Below are 18,452 nucleotides of genomic sequence, written 5' to 3' on the forward strand. Positions count from 1 at the left end.
GAGCCAGCGTCATGGTATGGTGCAGTAGGCCAATCCTTTGCCTCTGGCAGGATATCTGGTACCAGTTTTAGTGCCCGCTGCTCCACTTCCCATCCAGCTCCCAGTTTATGGCCCTGGAAAGCAGTAGAGGTCGGGCCAAGTTCTTGGGTGTCTGCACTTTCACGGGTACCCTTCCTCTCCCGGTTCCTCCTTTAGATAGGCTCAACTCTGGCAGTGGTAGCCATCTGGTAATTCCGCCTTTCAAATAGAAGATGGGTCTCAGCAGATAAGGCAAGTACAATATGAGGTAGCCCTTGATTGGGTGAAAGTGGCCTTAATGAAACCAGAGCTCAGGAGACATTCGGAAGGTATGGCCAAGTCCGAGATCCTGAAGATCATTCATTTCAGACACAGAAAGCTACTAGCTCCTATGCCATTCAGGCTCCCTAGTGAAATGCTTCATAGCAATATGATTAAGTATAACCTTAAGACCAGCTCCCTGTGTAAAACTGCCATAACTACTCAATTTCCTTTAGGTTTATGCCTGGAGAAAGTTCAGCTGGTCAGACATATTGTTTCCTCCTGCAGCCAATAATATGGCAACACTGATTCAAGGACAGCTGTCCTTTATGCTTTGGCCACCAGGAAGCTCAGTGTTCTACCTTTAATGCCAATTAACAACTTCTAGTCTAAGTTTTCTGGTAATCATCCCCGCCCAACTGCTGACTCTTATTCTAGAAATCTTTTTACTTAAAGGTGAACTAAATCAACAACTCCTTTTAGTAAGCAGGCAGAAAATTAAATAATACATGAATGACTAAATGCTCAGTCATTTCTATGACACACCTTCCCAATAGAAGGATGAACTCAAGTGTTCATAAAGGCTAAAAAAGTGACTCAACAAGCTTAGATGGATCCCAGCTAAGAACGCAGGGACACTTGAACCGGAGTAGATTGCCTTCTGATCTTCGGATATTTCTTTTTTTAATTTGAAAGGCTTTACCGAGAGCAAGATGCACACACAATCTTCCATCCACTGCTTCACTCCCCAAGTGGCCACAATGACTGGAGCTGAGCTGATCTGAAGCCAGGAACCAACAGCTTCTTCCAGGTCTCTCATGTGAGTGGCACGGGGCCAAGGACTTGAGCCATCCTTCGCTTTCCTGCGCCATAAGCAGGGAGCTAGATCAGAAGTAGAGCAGCCAAAGGATTAGCCTGCTCAGTCATTGCACTGGCCCTGCACATCTCTGATTTTAAGATCCACAGCCCTCTCTCCAAGTGGTTCTGAAGGAACACTAGCTAAGTTCTACCTGTTAGCCTCTGGATACAAAGAAGATCAACCTACCGGCCTCATTCTCAAGTTTTCTTGTCCTGATGATACAATCTGATAATCTACATACTACATCAAAGCTCCAAACGGAGAAATTTAGGAAGTTTAGGAGGGGCCAGTACAGTGGCTTTTCAGGCTAATCCTCCACTTGCAGTGGAGTGCTCCACTTGTGATCCAGCTCCCTGTCTATGGCCAGGGAAGGCAGAGGAAGATGCTTCTAGTTCTTAGGAACCTATACTCACATGGGAGACCCAGAAGCTCCTGGCTTCAGTTGAGCTCAGTTCCAGCCACTACACCCATTTCAGGAATCAACCAGTGGGTGGGAAATTTCTCTTTCTGTCTCTTTCTCTCTTATAAGTATTCCTCTTAAATAAAAATAACCTTTTAAAAAGAAGGAAGGAAAAAAATAGAAAGACTGAGCGTTTTGGAATTGAAGGGCCCTGCAGCTAGTCTCATCAGCCAGATCAACCCAGGTGGGGCAGAGAATACAACACACCAATAACAATACATCACCTACCACAGCACATGCAGCAACATAGGGGACACCAACATCAGACCCTGAGGGTAACACACTGCATGTGCCACTACACCAAGCACACCAAGCACACAGAGCATCTATTCTGTAGGAGGTCAAGACAGTGACTGCACTTGGGGACAGGGGTGAGTGGTGTCAGTGCCAGAAAATGGAGCTGGCTCTGGTCCTTGCCTGGTCCCAACTTTGGGTCCCCACCCTCTCTCGTAATGACCACCAGGATTTCTCCAGAAACCCCTCAAAACAAAAAAACAAAAACTAGAATATATAGAGAACAACAAGGAAAGCTTAGAAACAGACAGGAAATGGTCAGCGGGGATGCACTTATAACTCACTGGGTGGGACACAAAGAATAGTTACTCCTCACTGGGGTATTGAAGATTTCTCTGCACACCCCTCCTAACACTGTTCACCTAAACTGTTGACACATGTCTTGTTAGAGTTACAGTTAGACTACCCGAAAAACAGCCAGGTTCAGCAAAATCATGCTTCAATGCTACAAACTGCTAAATACTAAAATTAAAATAGACATGAGACAGCTGAATAGAATAGCCATTTTAAGGTATATAGAACCCGGTTGTGTATAAAATAATAATTGAAATGTCAATGTAGAAGTAACAGGATGTGGTTCAGAACTTGCATTCTTTTGGTTTTTTTCCCTTTTTAACATATTGGTTACTCAATACCATGTCAACTAATTCCATCACAGTATAAATTGTTGCTGATGTAATGTCAGGGCTTTTAATTGATTGGGATGATACTCTGCTGGCTCTACCTTCAGACCAGAGATGGTCTCCCCAAGAAACCATTGAACTTATCTGGACAATAAGATGCTGGACTTTATGCTTGGTACATGCTTGCAATGAAAGAATCTCAACTGAATTTGAACTGTGGTAATGCAACAAGGTGGAGGAATCCACCATGGGGGCGGTCTCGGGAGGGGTGGGGGGGAATCCCAGTACCTATAAAACTGTGTCACATAATGCAATGTAATCAATAAAAAAAAAAAAAGAAAAATGGAGCTGGTACTGGTAATAATCTGTCACTGGATCTAGAGGGTGCTTGTCCCTGGTGTTCAGTATTAGTTGTTGATATACAACAACACAGACAGAAGGGTATTTGGCTGAGTGGTTAAGACCACTTGGGGGACCCACAATCCTAAGAGTGCCTAAGTTCGAGCTCTGCCTTGTGTCCTGATTCCAGTTTCCTCACTGGTAAGAGGTACGTAATAGCTCGAGGATTTGGGTCCCTGCCACCAAAGTGGGAGACTCAGGTTGAGTTCTGGTTCCCTGCTTCAACCTGGCCCAGCTCTAGCTGTTGTAGGCACTTGGAACCAATCTTACCTTTCTTTCTTTCTTTCTTTCTGCTTCCCTCTCTCTGCCTTTCAAATAAATATTAAAAAAAAAAAAAAAGGAGTAATAAAAGGCAGATGGCAAGAACTTGGCCCTAGTGTGTCTACTACATATTGTCAAGGTGCCAAGGAGAATGAAACAGGTCAGATGAGGACAAGACAGACAGGAAACCCACAAGTTAAATTCAGCCACACAAAGCCTTCCACTGGCTATGAGCTGACACATGCTTGCAGGAATGAACTTCATATTTTTGCATGATTCTTTTGCCAGGTCATACTGTAAATCTTTGACGAGGAAACCAAGGCTTGGAGAAGCTTCTTCAAGCCACAGGTCTAACCCTGGGAAGGACCCGGACATCCTGTGGCCAGCCGAGTGCACTGACCTAAAGTTACAGGTGTGCCTATCCCAGGAAAGTTGCACACCTGCTATCAGTGACCTCATTCATAATAATAATAATGCTTTCACAGACTCCTCCCGGCAGGGCAGAGGCCATACAAAGAGCAGCAAGTTTATCCTGTAAAGTTGCCAAGTTCAAGGCCAGATGTTTCTGATAAAGAAAATAAAGATGTGTCTGGGAGAGAAGACACTCAGCGGAACATGGAACCTTCCAGGCCCATCTGCTCTGAACCTCAGCGGATCAAAACTGAGGGTATGTTTGGAGACCCAAACAGACCCACCTGGAGGGAGGGGGCCTGCTGTGGCACCACAGGAAGATTCCAGTTGACACACAGTGGACTAGACAGAAGCCTGGGGTGCCAGAGGGCAGGTGGCACTGACCAGGGAGGCAGGAGGCCACTCCTCCAGGATCCTGTTGCACCGTTGTGAGTCACAGGTTTCCTGTTCTTCCAGTTCTCTCGGCTGCATCAAGTTACAGCCAGACCTCCTCAGGCAGCAGCAGCACCTGTCAGGGACTGGGCCCTGGGTCTTCCTGTCCTCAGACATTCTGTTCTATGTGTGAGGCAGCAGTGCCAGCAGTACCAAGTAGTAATAATGTCCCAGGTATAAATGGCTCCGCCAGAGTTCACTTACCAAAAGTGACTGATTGAGCACCAAGTTTATTGCACAAAGTTGAGCACTGAGAATACTGGGATTTAAAAGCAGACATTAGTCTGGCCAGCAAGCAGCTTTGTCTGGGGTGGGGAGGCACAGAAACCTAGGAGTCAGGGCAGACAGGAGGCAGTTTATTTCATGGCAATAAAATACAAATTTATTATCATTTATATCACATTCCCCAATATAATTGCACAGAACATTTGTCCTGAGAAAGTTATAAACAATATCAATATACAGACAGTAAGAGCAAGAGAGAGTTGTCATGAAATTCCTAAGGGCCTATCGTAATGCCAGACATAAAAAAAAAGACTGACTTGGTAAAGAACACCTATCAACTGCAGACTGGCAGGTGTGCTGGGCCTGACCTCTCCAGGCCTGTGCCCTCACTAAGGGGGATCCTCCCCATCCACTCCACCTGGCTACCCATACTAGGCTTAGTATGCCAGGTTCTCTAGAGGTTAAACTCTGTCTACTCCTAGACAGCCCCATGCCAAGGAGCAGAGTCTGTATCTGGGTCTCTTGCCTCATAGTGGCACCTGCATTACCCATTCCTGTCTGCTGCAATAACTGTCCACCTCTGGATCAAATGTCTGACTCTGTCCCTCTGTTCCCTTATCCTGTCCTAGACTTTCCCAGTCTGCCCTGCCCACATCAAAATGACACCCATCATATGATACTCAAGGTACAGTTTACACCTGTGGTAGTGGCATCAGTATGGCCAATGCCTTTTTCACACTCAAAAGTAGCCCAGTTGGACCCCCAGGTACAGGCCACTAGGCAAGTTCTGCCTGTGCATTCTCTTGGGGAACCCACACCTAAGTGATAACAGTTCATGCTGTGCAGATGCTACTTAACAGAAAGCTGGGTTCCAGATTGAGGGCTTATTCTATGTAAGCTGGGGCTGGTCCTTTAGATACACAGCAACTGGTTTCCTTAACTGTGAAATGGAAGGTTGGGATCATGTGATACCACAGAGGTCTTTTCCCAGCAGACACCTGATTTATCACCTAATGAAACTGAAACATGATTGGCCATCACCAGGTGTCCTAGGCAGCACAAGCTGGGGAGTTAAAAGGCATGGTCTCAGGGGCCAGGCTGTCTCTGGGTGGGGATTCTGGACAAGATACTGTCCTCTTCTGTGCCTTCAGGCTTCAACTGAATAACAGTGAATCACAGAGCCTGCCCTGGAGGATCGCCTCTGGAGGTTGCCCTCAATTACCTTGTGCAGAGGGTGTGGACAGAGGTCACCTCTCCCAAGGACCTTGATTTGTTATCTGATTTGTTATCTGCAAGACTACCCATAGGCAAGGGGGAGAAGGAAATGAAGGGACACTGCTGGACAGCTTCACAGTGGCAGGAGGTGGTGGTGTTAAATAGGAAATTTGGGGGAGGAAGCAGGAAGCAGCAGGAGGAAGCCCCTCAAACGGGAAAGAAGGAAAAGTGGCTGCTTCTGATGCCCTCAGTTAGCCCTAATTAAAGTTGTCAGATGGCACGCCTGCTTTGTTTCTGCCTCTAATCTTGTAGAACCCAAGAGTAAGAAGTTGAGAATATCTTTCTAGAACAAGAAGCACCTCCTGGCTTCCCAGGAGAGGGATGCTGGCCATCCAGGGCTGGGGTGTTGAAGCCCTGCAGGAGGCTCAGTAGATGGGCCTGGAGGGCTCCCACAGCCTGCTTCTCAGAGTCCTGACTCCCTCTCCTGGCTAACTCCGAGACAAAGTTTGACTAGGAATGGCATGTGAAGGACAGGCTTAGAGAGCCAGAGGCAAGAACAAAAGCCATTAACCAATCACTCAAATCAAGGACAGTGTTCAAGGGGATACAGGACCAGGGACAAGACCCCTGACTTGAATCTGACAAAAGCTGCTGAAGGGGAAGGATAAAGAGTGCAGGTTCCACACCCAGGATCCTCTGGGCACCCCTGCATCAGCAGGAAGAACACATTTGGCACCTGGAGTCTGCATGAACAAAGAACTCCCTACCGAGACCCAAGCTGGCTAGGAACCTCTACCCAGTGAGCCCAAGGAATGCCAGTTCACTTCAGCAAAATCCCAGGAGTCAAGGGGAACCAAGCCTGCCTCTTCTTGGCTCTGTGGGAAGCCAGGGTCGGGCCAGTAGTTACTGGAAAACTCTGTGTCAGATAAAAAAACACAAATGTCCAGCGGGGAGCCGCTGCCCTCTGGGGAGGTGGTTGAGGGAGAGGGGTTAAGTTCTCTGGTGAGAAGGAGTTCAATACAGCTGTGTCTTGGGGTGTCACAAGGAGGATGCTAAAGTGTCCTCACAGGCGAGACATGCCAGAGACAGATTAGAAGGAAAGTCAGAGAAAGAGCTCAAGGATGCCCCACCCCTCTGGGCCTCAGGAAAGAGAAGGTTCTAGAGAAGAGGAAAGGGGAAGTAGGGACACTTCCTTCTTCTCTGGCTTCAGGAAATTTCTACTTTTTTGGCCCCTCTACCTTTCAATATAATCTGACCTCAGACAGAGGTCACAAATAGATGTGACCCACACATGATCCAAGAAGCCCTTGGGAATCGACCACATCAAAGCAGGGCCTCTCTGAGCTCCAAATGGACAGGGTAGTGGGCTTCCAAGGGCATCGTTCTTTCTCTGTGTATTAACAAGCAGGCTGGGCACAGTTCTAAGGGCTCCCCATGTGTTAACTCTGCTTCTCTTTAATCCTTACAACTGCCCTATTAAAGTGTTATCCAAACAATCTCCATTTTACAAGAGGAAGACACTAAGGCCCAGAAGTTTAATAACTGGCCCAAGTTCACACTGCTCCGTGCGTGGCAGGCTAACATCCGACCCCAGAGAGCCTGACTATGCAGCTCACTGGCCCCTGGCCCCCGCTCCGCAGCCCTGGCAGCTCCTCTCCAGCTCATTTGCCTGCCTTGTCTGGAAGCCTAGCCAAGCTCAACCTCCATGGAAACCCCAGCACAACCAGGGTGAGATTCTCCCAAGACAACTCAGCAGCTCTCTCTCCTGGTGGCTTGCTAGGGTGCCAGCCACTGTCCCTATATATTTTTCTTCTTCTTCTTCTTCTTCTTCTTCTCTTTTTTTTTTTTTTTTTTTGTTTGGTTGAGAGACAGTAACTGAAAACCAGCCTTCAGTGAGGGACTGTGGGTATTTGCTGGCTGCTGTGGACTGGAGATCTATCATTAAATTCACCTGTTTCCCCATATGACTGTCCCAGGATGTGGCTGTATGACCATGATCGATGCCCTTGAAAACTGAAGGAAGGAGTGGTGGGGATGATCTACGTTCTTCTAAATCCTGACACTATAGCTGTTTAGGACCAGAGGAGACAGGAGAGCTATCCACCACAATGTGGGGATATTCAGCATCTTCCTTAGTCTTTACTTAACCACATATCAGTAACACATACTCACCCATCTGTCACTAATCTGTGATAACCAACAATGTCACCAGACTGCCAAAATCCAACTTAAAAATGGTTCTCTAAACAGTGACACACACACACACAAATGGGCTTTGCCCAGTGTTTGGAGCAGGAACAAATTCTTGTTCTTTATCATAGGCTGGGATAGACAATTCCAAGAAATAAAATTTGACCCAGAGTGTCAACAGTATCAAGACTGAGAAACCAGCAGCAAGGCCACTGCTGTGCTGGGTCCCATTCAGTAAACCTGGGATTGGATTGGATACCCCACCCCCACTACTCTGAAAGAGACAACATACAAAGTTGAAAAACAAACTGAACTTGCTGATTCGAAACTCAACTGTGATAATGAGGAACCTCTTATCAAGAGCTGCTCGTCCACTGGAAGTATCCAAACAAAAGAAGCCAGTTTTCTGGGGTTCCTGAGTTCCTTAGCACATCAGATCTGACTCCAGCTGCCACATTTTGACTTTGTGGTTTTGCTGCTCTGATTTGCCTTTGAAAGGGGCCCCTGGCTGCCACCAAACTCTATAGGGTGCTGAAAAATTCAGCTTTGAAAAGTGACGTTGGCTTTGGCTATATGACCTCAGAGGGAATTTTAATTCATTCAAGGATATAGATAAAAGTGCTTCTAACAAATAGTATAAACAAAAGCCTAGTTAGTAAAAGCGAGGGAACAGTCTTACCACCATCAGTTGTCTGAGGATAGGTAAAGGGACAAGGTTGATACAAAGATGTGGGCCAAATGAGATAAATCATATCTACCAATGCCAATTAACCCATCAAAATCGATCTAATTAACCTGCTCAAAAATAACCTATTAAAGTTTCATCAGTAGTTTACTCTCATCATTTAGCCCCTTATCTGGAGATTAATGGCACATAGGTGTTCAAAATGCTTCAGCGTCCCCTGGAGGTCTCTAACACCCCATCCACTCACACTAACAGGCCCTCTTTGGCTTGGTGGCCAAAAATGATCTTCTATTGGAACCTTATTTCCCCAGACAACTGAAATGCCCCCAGAATGCCTTGCATTCACACTAGGGTCTCAAAAAACAAGTCTTGTCTATTTTGATTCTTGAAGCTCTGAAGAAGCTTTTCAGTTCCAAGGTATTCCCCACTCAAATGGAATGAAAGCCATCCTGTTGTTACAGCCAGGAGCTTTACGTAAGCTATGTATATCCCAGCACCGGAGTGGTAATATCACCAGTCTCTATATGTCTACCAATTGGGAGAGGCAAGTATTTAGTCTGCTGCTTAAGACATCATTTAAGACATATATGTCCAGGGCCTGGTGTTATAGCTCAGCAGAAAAAGTTGCTGCTAGCAATGTTGTCATCCTATGAGTTAAGGTTCAAGTAAGTCCCAGCTGTTCCACCTCCTATCCAGCTCCCTGATAATATGCCTCAGAAAGCAACGGAGGATGGCGCAAGCACCCTTATGGGAGACCTGGATGAAGGTCCAGGCTTGTGTCTTTGGCCTGGCCCAGCCCTCTCTCTCTTTCCCTCTCTATATATAACTCTGCCTTTCCAATAAATAAATCTTATTAAAGTGGGGAGGTGACAGGCAAGGGAGAGACACACATGTCTCACACTGGGTTCCCTGGATTGGATTCCTGACTCCAGTTCTGACTCTAGTTCTTACTCTGGCTTCTCCCCAGGGTAGACAGTGTCAGAGAACAGTGAAGGCTGCTAAAGGCCTGGATTGAATTTATGCCTGCTGTTACAGTATCTGAAGAGTGAACCAAAAGTTGGGAGCTCCCATTCTTTCTTGCCCTCTTACAGATTTGGTCACTGGCTAAAGAAAAGGGTATACACTGGTATATACATGGTTAACCATGATTCTAATATTTAAGAGACAAGGGCCCGACGGCGTGGCCTAGCAGCTAAAGTCCTCGCCTTGAACACGCCAGGATCCCATATGGGCACCGGCTCTACTCCCGACAGCTCCACTTCCCATTCAGCTCCCTGCCTGGGAAAGCAGTGAAGGACGGCCCAAGGCATTGGGACCCTGCACCCGCGTGGGAGACCGGGAAGAAGTTCCTGTTTCCTGGCTTCAGGATGACACAGCACCGGCAGTTGGGGTTACTTGGGGAGTGAATCATCAGATGGAAGATCTTCCTCTCTGTCTCTCCTCCTCTCTGTATACATGACTTTGTAATAAAAATAAATAAATCTTTTTAAACCTCCACCCACAGAGGACTGAAAATCTTGATTACTACAGGGGATCAGGAACTCCTCTCCCCCATTCCACCACTTTCACCTGCTTTAGCATCAACACAAGCCACACTTCCGATGAAGAAACAGCCTGGAGAACTGAGTTTCTCTCCCAGGGTCCACCCAGCCACCCTTCCTCTGCTTCTTTATCTTGCATCCCTGCACTCACTGAGCACATCACCAGTGGGCAGAAACCGCAGTGGCTGAAGTGCCCAGCCAGGATTCTCCCTGCCCTGAGGAAGGAACCCAGAATACAAACCATCAACTCTTGCATATGCAAGATGAAAACAAATGCCATGGGAGGTTCAAGTGCAGTAAGGTGGGCCCAGAGGAGGGAGCAGGGAAGGAGGCAGAGACATTTGGGAGGGCAGGCAGCATTTAGCTGGAAAAGGTCAAATGCAGAAAAGGTAGGCAAAACATTTGGGGCCGCAAAAAGGGCCTGAGCTAAAGGTCCCAATGGAAGTAAACACTGAGTAGAGGAATGGCAATTCAAGTTTTGGGGGAATGAAATGATGTGAGGACAATGAGGTTGAGATGCAGAGTAGGGTCAAGCAGCATTTGGAAGCCAACGCGGATGTAGGTGACTTCTGAAATGAGCCACTTCCGCCTTAAAAAACAAGAGAGGCACTTGGGAGTAACCCTCCAGTGATCAGAGAGTCGGTGAAAATGAACCAGGAGCTCCTAGCTGGAATAGCCAAGGGTGCTGGTGCCACTGACAAGGCCACCAGGAAAAACAGTTCCATTCCCAGACATGCTGGGAGGGTGTGCTGCCCAGCACCCAGGAGGACACAGACACAGCCAGGAGCCCGTTAAGACTCCCTGGAGACAGGCAAATGCCTGGAGCCGCGCCTGTGACTTTGGCTCACAGCTCCTGTAATAAAGCCGGTGACATTGAGCAGGTCACTCCATACCTCAGTTCCTCACCAGTAAAACAGATGCTGACAATAATCACACTTATCTCACAGGGCTGTTGTAAATGTTAATGAGTTAACTTATGTCAAGAGCTTAGAACAGCCTCAGCTACTCAGAGGACACCCTGTGTTTGCTCTTGAGTTGTGTGAATTGGCAAAAATAAAGACAGCCAACATCCCTGACTCTCATCCTAATACCATGGATCCCAATGGGACTAGTTCTGTGCGCGTGACCCCAAGCACTCCATGCACTCAGATGACACAATACAAAAATGATGTCATCCCAAGGAAATTTCAGAATCATCAAATGAAGGCCTTTTCAAAAGACGATAAAGTTAAGCTTCACCCTCCTCTCATTCCTCCTTCTAACAGCAACTCTAAAGGATGTTTCTAACATACTCTGCCTTCTCACTTCCTATCTTACTGCAACCACAATCCAACAGCTTCGTGCACCTGAGCTGGGAGACTAAATCCCAGAATGGGAGCCCTGGTGGAGTTAAAGCCCTGATTCCCCTCTACCCCTAGTGGTAACTTAGAGGAACTGCCTCCTCCGGTGGGACACTTCTAACTGCAAGCTGTGCCATCAAAAGCCAACATTGTGCTTAATCATTATAACTCCACGAAGTGGAAGAGGTTGCCACCACCTGCGTCTTAAAAAATAGATACTCTTGCTGTTAATAAATCTCAAGTCAAGGATAGGGACCCACTCCCAGATACCTGGGCTCATTCACGGACACCTGTGAAATGATCTAACTCCATAATTCCAGCATCTTCCTCTGGCTTACGAAAGTTTATTAAAGAACCCAAACGTCCTGGAGCCAGATCCGCACAACCCCGCTCCTCCTGGGGGGTGGGGGGGAATGAGTGATCCTCCACCACTTTGAGCATGAGGACTTGACCTAGAGATGACAGTCTCCCCGCAAGAGTTGATTCGTTCCTGTGGAGGCGGGGGCGGGGGGAGCCAGAAAAACTGTCAGCATCCGGCCAGCTCACAGCCACGTTTCCAGGCACGCTGAGTAGTAAAGGCGCAGCCACATCCAGGGAATGGGTTCCGAGAGTAACAGCCGTTTCCAGACGGGATAAAACTCAACCAACCCAATCACCCTAGGCTCTTCGTCTGGCCAAGGTTCCAGTTGCATCAGAATGGGGAGACCAGCAGAACGAAGATATTACTGATTTCTGATACTGAGATTGCAAGTGTGTCATTGAGCAATGCTCGCTCCACTGCCTCACAACTCCACAACACTCGCCGTTCCACCAGCTAGCCCATCCTCTCCCTCCAATCTCAGTCAAACGTCCAACCAGGGGACAATCCCTTAATCCCAGGCACTGTAGAGCCTCATTCCCCCGGGAGGGAGCGCGCCCCGGGGCACCGAGCTCGCCCCCACTGCATCCGGGACGCGGGGTGAAAGGCTCCCGGCAGGGCCCCTGGGCTCTTTCTTATGTAAATAGCGCGGCGCGTGGAGGCCCCGGCTCCCCGAGCCTCTGGCAGCGCCAACCGGCCGTGGCCCAGAGCGGCAGAAATCCCTCTTTTGGGAAGACAAGAGTCTTCGGGAGTCCGGGAAAGGGCGAGGGGTGGTACTCTTCTGAGTAACTTTTAAAAGGAACCGCAGAAAGTAACATCCAAATCCCGCCCCCACGCGGAGGCGGGCCCCGGGGACACGAAGCCGAGTTGGGGGCGGGCGACGCGAGCCCCTGGCCGAGCCTCAGTTCCGGGCGCCTCAGTTCCGGGGAGGGGGCGCAGAGGGCGGAGTTCCTCCTCTCGCTTTTCAGCGCCTCCCCGGCTCGGTTCCCCGAAGTCCACCTCCACGGGGCCGCGGCACTGCTTGGGGCGGGGGCCGCGGCGCGCCTCCCGCTGGCATTCTGTCTGGATGCCGGCGCTAGCTCCACGCGGCCACGGAGCCTCCTCCCCCAGCCACGATGCTTCCCCCACGTGCTCTCGCCGGAACTCGCCTGCGAGAAGGGGGGTCCTTACCACGTGGGCGCCGCAGTCCCTGACTACGTGCCGGGTGACTCGCCGCTCCAGAAACAAGAAAGGGGGTAGGGGCGGCCACGGGAATGCGCACAGGATGGCAGCGAGGAATCCAGTCGGGCGGCGCGCGAGCCCCCGGCTCCTGGCTCGCGCGCACTAGCCTGCCGAACCTGGTTCCTCCAGCCTGGGAGTTTTACCTACTGCTCAGACTTTTCCAGCTAAGTCGGTCGGGAAGTGAGTGAGCGGGTCCCGGCAGGGTCAAGAAGGAGGTCTCCGAGACCGCGCAACTCTGTCAGAAGCTAGCCGGCCGCCCCCGCTCCACTGACTTACCTTCTGTACTTGGTCATGGTTGAGCTCCGTGAAGAAGTAGGCGAGCAGATGCGAGGCAATCATCCTGCTGCGCGGCCAAACGGTGCCGACTTGGGGAAACCGAGGCGCGAGCGCTTTGTGCCTAGGCTCGGCGGCCCGACGGGGAGCAGGGAGTTCACGAAGAAGGTTAACGGCGAAAGCGCGCCTGGCTAGGTGGGAACTCGGGGCTCTAGGAACAGGGATTCTTTGGAGTCACAACTGGTAAAAGCGGCTAAGTATCACTCCAGGCAACGTGTCTGGCTGCCCTACGTCAAAGCGCTAACTTAAGCCACAGGGGCACTAAACTCAACTTGGAAAGAACCGCAGCCCAGCTCCACTGGGGTGATCGGACCTCTTGGACAAATGTACGCGATGCTCCCGTCGGTAGATCTTCCTAGCTGCGTGACACGGCGATGCCGGCGGCAGCCCGGGACTCTTGCTCTGGAGTTTCGTGCAACAATGTGGCTTATTGAAGGGGCTGCCGCTCGCGGGCCGCCCGGTCAGTGACGCGCGCACGTCCATTGGCTGTACAGAGAGGGTGTGTGCGCCCGTGGGCCGCCCGCCGCCTCGGCACAGCCAATCAGAGCGCACGGCCAGCGGGCGCGGCCGCTCAGACACCCGAGCTGGCGGGCTGGGGAGGTGCGCCCGGAGCGCGGGGCGGGGCGGGGCTAGGCTGCAAAGATGGGACGTGTGTTCCGTGGCAGAAGGCTTGGACGGAAAGGCGCATGAGCCACCGCTGCGTCAGGCGCGCCTCTGGGTGGGGGGCGCGTGATTGGGGACCCGAGATGTGAGGCGACTGGAAAGACAGGCCTCTGGACAAGCACACACCCTGTGTCTCCGGAGAGAGGGACATCGTCTGGATTCCTAGGATCATGTGAGGGCCTCCTACAACCCGGTCACACGTCTGAAGCATCCAAGTTCTTGCCTATTGTAGCTCAACCTGTTCACCATTGCTAATGCCAAATGAGAAGTTGTAACTGCTGCTCAGGCGTTACCAAAGTCCACCTACCTTTTGAGCCTTTGGAGACCCCGTGTGGATATAGATATAGGAATGTAAAGAGATGGAAACCAGCATGAATGAAACATCGATTTCAGCAGATGTGAGGTTGGTGGTGCGGTGAATAATAAACCCTGGTTGTGGGGAGGGAGTGGGGGTGGGGAGAGGAGGAGGAAGCTGGCATTGGAGGACTGATGGGCTGCCTGTCCTACAGAAGATATATCATTCTTTCTGATGGTCTTAAGTGTGCACTGACTTACTACTGTCACACAAGGAATAAATGCCCACTGGCTGTTTACACCTCTCATTGATGCTGGGAACAGTTGATCACCTCCATCTGGATATACCTTCCATGCTCAAAGCCTAACACGATCAGCTGTGCTGGTTCCTGGCTAACCCTGCTCCTCAGACTCCTTGGCTCCTGTTTTTAAACACCGGAGTATCCCTGAACTGCCTGATCTAGTTACACTGCCTCCCTGCGCCATCCCTCCCAAGCCCCATGACTGTTATATCATCTACACACTGATGACTCATAAAAGTAAATCTACAAGGGCTCTCCCAGAGCTCCAGACTACTCCAGCCACCATGTCATCATCTCTAGTACCTGACATGGAACATGTCCTAATTCCATTCAACTTTCTCCCCAAAGCTTTCTTTCCTGGTTATCCCAGCCCATGACAACATCATCCACCCTAAGTCGTATTAGATTTTTATGACACCACCCTTCAAGCCAGTCAGTGCCTCAGCAAGCAGGGGCATTAACTGGCAATACAGCATGCATCTGATCACTTCTTTCTGTGTCCTTGGATACTTCCATCCCAGCCACCAGCATCTAAGAACCAATATCATGCTGCCTTGGGCCCCTGCTTCCATTCTTATCCACCTAGACCTCAGCCCTATAATCTCTTTTTTCTTTCATGAGCCCAAGGGACTTGTTTAAAACATAACCCATGACAGGCATTTGGCCTAGCAGTTTATGTCTCAACAGCACCTGGGACCTCTGCATCACTTATCAGGGTGCCTGGTTCCATCAGCTGGTTTACTTGCCATATGGCCACAACAGCCAGATCTGGATCAGGCTCAAGTTGGGAGTCAGAAACTCCACCAAGGTCTCTCACTTGGGTGGTAAGGATCCAAGCACCTTAGTTATTTTTCACCCACTGCCTTCCCAGGTACATTAGCTGGACCAAAAGCATGGTGTAGCCAAGACTCCATCAAGCACCCCAATGTGAGATGCAGGCATCCCAAGTGGTGGCTTAACTTGCAGTGCCACAAGGCTCACCTCCAGGTTTGTTTTTTAGGGCAGTGACAGACTTCCATATGAACTAAGGAAAAAGAAGATCAGAGAAGAGTCAGGAAGAAGCAGAAATATCAAGATTAGGGCTTGAGCCACGATGAAGGTGGGCCAGGGAGTTGGACTATATTTAGATGTTACGTCTCAGGTAGACTTGGCTGAGGTTAGAGGATAAAAAGGGGGATGCCACTGCCCAAGAACACTTAGAAAGCCATTAAGCCAGTACTGCAAAAATCCAATATCCCTAGGCAGATGGGACCAAAGCTAGTGGGGTCAGATCAACTATGATCCTCTCACCAGATAGTAATTTTATGTCTCTTGTTTACTTCCCTGTTGTTCTACTTCATGTGCATCGGCTAATAATCATGAGAGGCTCTGAGTGTGTGTAACCTCTTCTGTACTCCTAGGAAGCCTGGCAGGTGGCGGAAATGGGTATTGTTACAGGTCCCAGTGTATACACAAAAGGCCACAGGAAGGTTAGCCACACAAGGCCAAGGCTTGTGTCAACTATGCTGGCACACTGGTACAGTTAACACAGAGTTGACATTAACCGGGTAGTTAACACAGAGTTGACATTAACCAGGTCCAGAATTCCCACCAGCTACTGACTGCTTTTCTACCAGTAGTTTAACTCTTGCCTAGGTACAAGACAACCTAGGCAGCTGCCTACAGCTGGGGCAGGATGATTACCTCTGGCAGCTGATTATCTGTTCCTCTTACCCTCTACAGAAAGAATTCTGCACAGCATCTCCTCCTTTTGGAACTTATTTGTAAATTGAAAGTTTGAAGCTGATTGCCAAGAGTTTGGATAAATGTCCATGTCCTAACTGCATGGGAACCTGAGAAACAGAATGTAGAGAATTAGGAATCGTAAGATGGAGAAGACCCAAAACTTCAAAGTTGTTCAAGAGGGTTGGGAAGTCCCAAAGTTTGACAAACATCCATTATAACCAACAGTGTCTGAATGTGCTGCATTGCAAAATTCAAAATACCTTGAAACTAACTGGCTTATTTTTTTAAAAAATACATAAAAGGTTGAAGATTAAGACATGTATAATTAGTAACAGTTTAATATGTGTGACAGTCATCAGTAGGCAAACACCAGAAAACTATTCAAGGATTGACATGGAGCTGGATGCTTCACCATCCACACACAGGCTGCAGCCCAGTGTGGGTCCACATCAGGTAAGGAAAAGACCACTATGAAATATTTCCATCCCCCCAAGGCCATTCCAAATGTGCTGGCAATGTATCTTATCCCCACTCTCAGCCCTTTCATAGCACCAGAGAGATATACCTAGGAAATGCTGAGGCTGGCCTGGGAATATTGTGTATTTTTTCCAAGTTTCCAAGTTTCCTCACCTGCAAAGCAGAATTCATGAGATGGAATATACAAAGCTTTTACTTCACAGTATGGTGCCTAGTAGATCCTGAATACCAGTTTCCTGAAATTATTACCTGTAATCTCAAGTCCTCTGTGCAAAAGGAGTTCAGTGATTTTTTTTTTTTTTTTTTTTAATCAGGTGCCAGAGTCTCAGGGAAAAGACTGGTTTGTGCCAAATGGAAATTCAGTGTCCTGATCGGGAAAGACTATTTCAGTAAGAAATGGCAAAAGGGAAGCTGGGCAGATGTGCAGGGCTTAGCCAAAAGGAAGAAAGACAACAGAATCTTATCAGTGCTTAAAGACACAGCTATGGCTCTGGAAGATTGGAGCAGACAGACCCATGGGAAGTGAGACCCGAGTCCTGAGAAAAGATGTTGTAGGCCTTTACTAGACTCATAGAAGAAGGGAACAGGCAAAACAAGTGAGAGAAATGTAAGAGGCAGCCTGGCAACACGTGACAAGTGACTGCATGTGAAGGACAGGGAGCAGTGGAAGACACCAGGACAATGGTTTCTCAACCTTGACTGCTCTTTGGAACAAGATGCCCCAAGAGGTAGGGGTACTTGGCCCTGGGTCTTGTCAATGAGCAGTGCCTTGCTCCAGAGAACTTATAAACAGTAATAAAAACCTTTAGCCAGTGTGGTTTACCAGTATTATTATCACCAACGCTGACAATTTTAAATAATATCAATGACAACATACTCGTTCCTGATTACAACCAGCAGATTCCAGATTACCCCTCCACTCCTGACCATTGTACTCTAATGTATTAGAATCCCCTGGAGAGCTTCTACTCATCCTGGGCCAAATAAGCGATCAACAGAACACTTAATGGCATTTTTTGCAACATTGTAACAGTGAACAAAAGACAAAATTCTTAGGAATTTAATCTGTACAAAGAACTCAGAACAAATAGGAAAGCCTAACAGTACTTCAAATATTTCACTTCCTCTTAGGATGATCTGTAAACGTTAAATATAATCCACCTCAAAATAGGAATTTTTAAGAACTACATAGGGTGATTCTACATCCATATGAAAAATTAAACAAGATCTCCACTACTCAGTTTCTGCAATTTATTTGCTTCTTAAACATTAGAGATGTGAAGCCACTTACAAGAAAGACTGAAAACCGAAATATCATGAGAAAAGAGCAATAAAACAATCTCTGTGAGACAAAATCAAAAGACAGTCAACACAAAAATACTCTACAAGGAACTCCCAATTATTAGGGAAAAGAAATCTAACTATTACATAAAGGACACAGAACACAGGAAATAAATAAATGGCTATATAATACATGAAAATTTGAATAACATTATCCAGAATATTGAAAATAGAGTATTACATCATTCTTTTGCCCATCATTTGGCAAAAATCTAATAGTGAGAACACATTGTGAGTAGGAAGCACTCTTCCAGGTGAACAGATTTCCCTAAGGACAGGAAGCAGGTGTGGCACTGCTCAGACTCCACCTATTCTGGACTTCTGAGCACCTGGTGCAGCTGAAGTTTGGAGGAACTTCCTTCCATTCACTCCACTCTTCCCAGTGTTTTTTTTTTTTTTTTTTTTTTTTTTTGAGAGAGAGAGAGAGGTGCAAAGACAGAGAGGAAGATCTTCTGTCTGATGGTTCACTCCCCAAGTGACCACAAAAGTTGAAGCTGCACCAATCTGAAGCCAGGAGCCAGGAG

General features: G+C 48.2%; 1 protein-coding gene across 2 annotated transcripts in view; it reads right to left on the reverse strand.

Moving 5' to 3' along the window:
* The window catches only part of HK2 (hexokinase 2), a 138,844-nt gene that overhangs the window by 37,698 nt on the left and 82,694 nt on the right, over positions 1–18,452 (reverse strand). The window contains exon 1 of one of the 2 annotated variants that reach the window (XM_004590705.3): positions 13,070–13,769. The exons of the other annotated variant lie outside the window; for it this stretch is intronic. Coding sequence (XP_004590762.1) covers positions 13,070–13,132 — 63 coding nt within the window. The 5' untranslated portion in view covers positions 13,133–13,769. Of the gene's footprint in view, positions 1–13,069; positions 13,770–18,452 lie in introns of those variants that run through there. 2 annotated transcript variants of the gene reach the window in all.

The sequence above is a fragment of the Ochotona princeps genome, chromosome 8, assembly GCF_030435755.1.
Source record: "Ochotona princeps isolate mOchPri1 chromosome 8, mOchPri1.hap1, whole genome shotgun sequence".
NCBI classification, from domain to species: Eukaryota; Metazoa; Chordata; class Mammalia; order Lagomorpha; family Ochotonidae; genus Ochotona; species Ochotona princeps.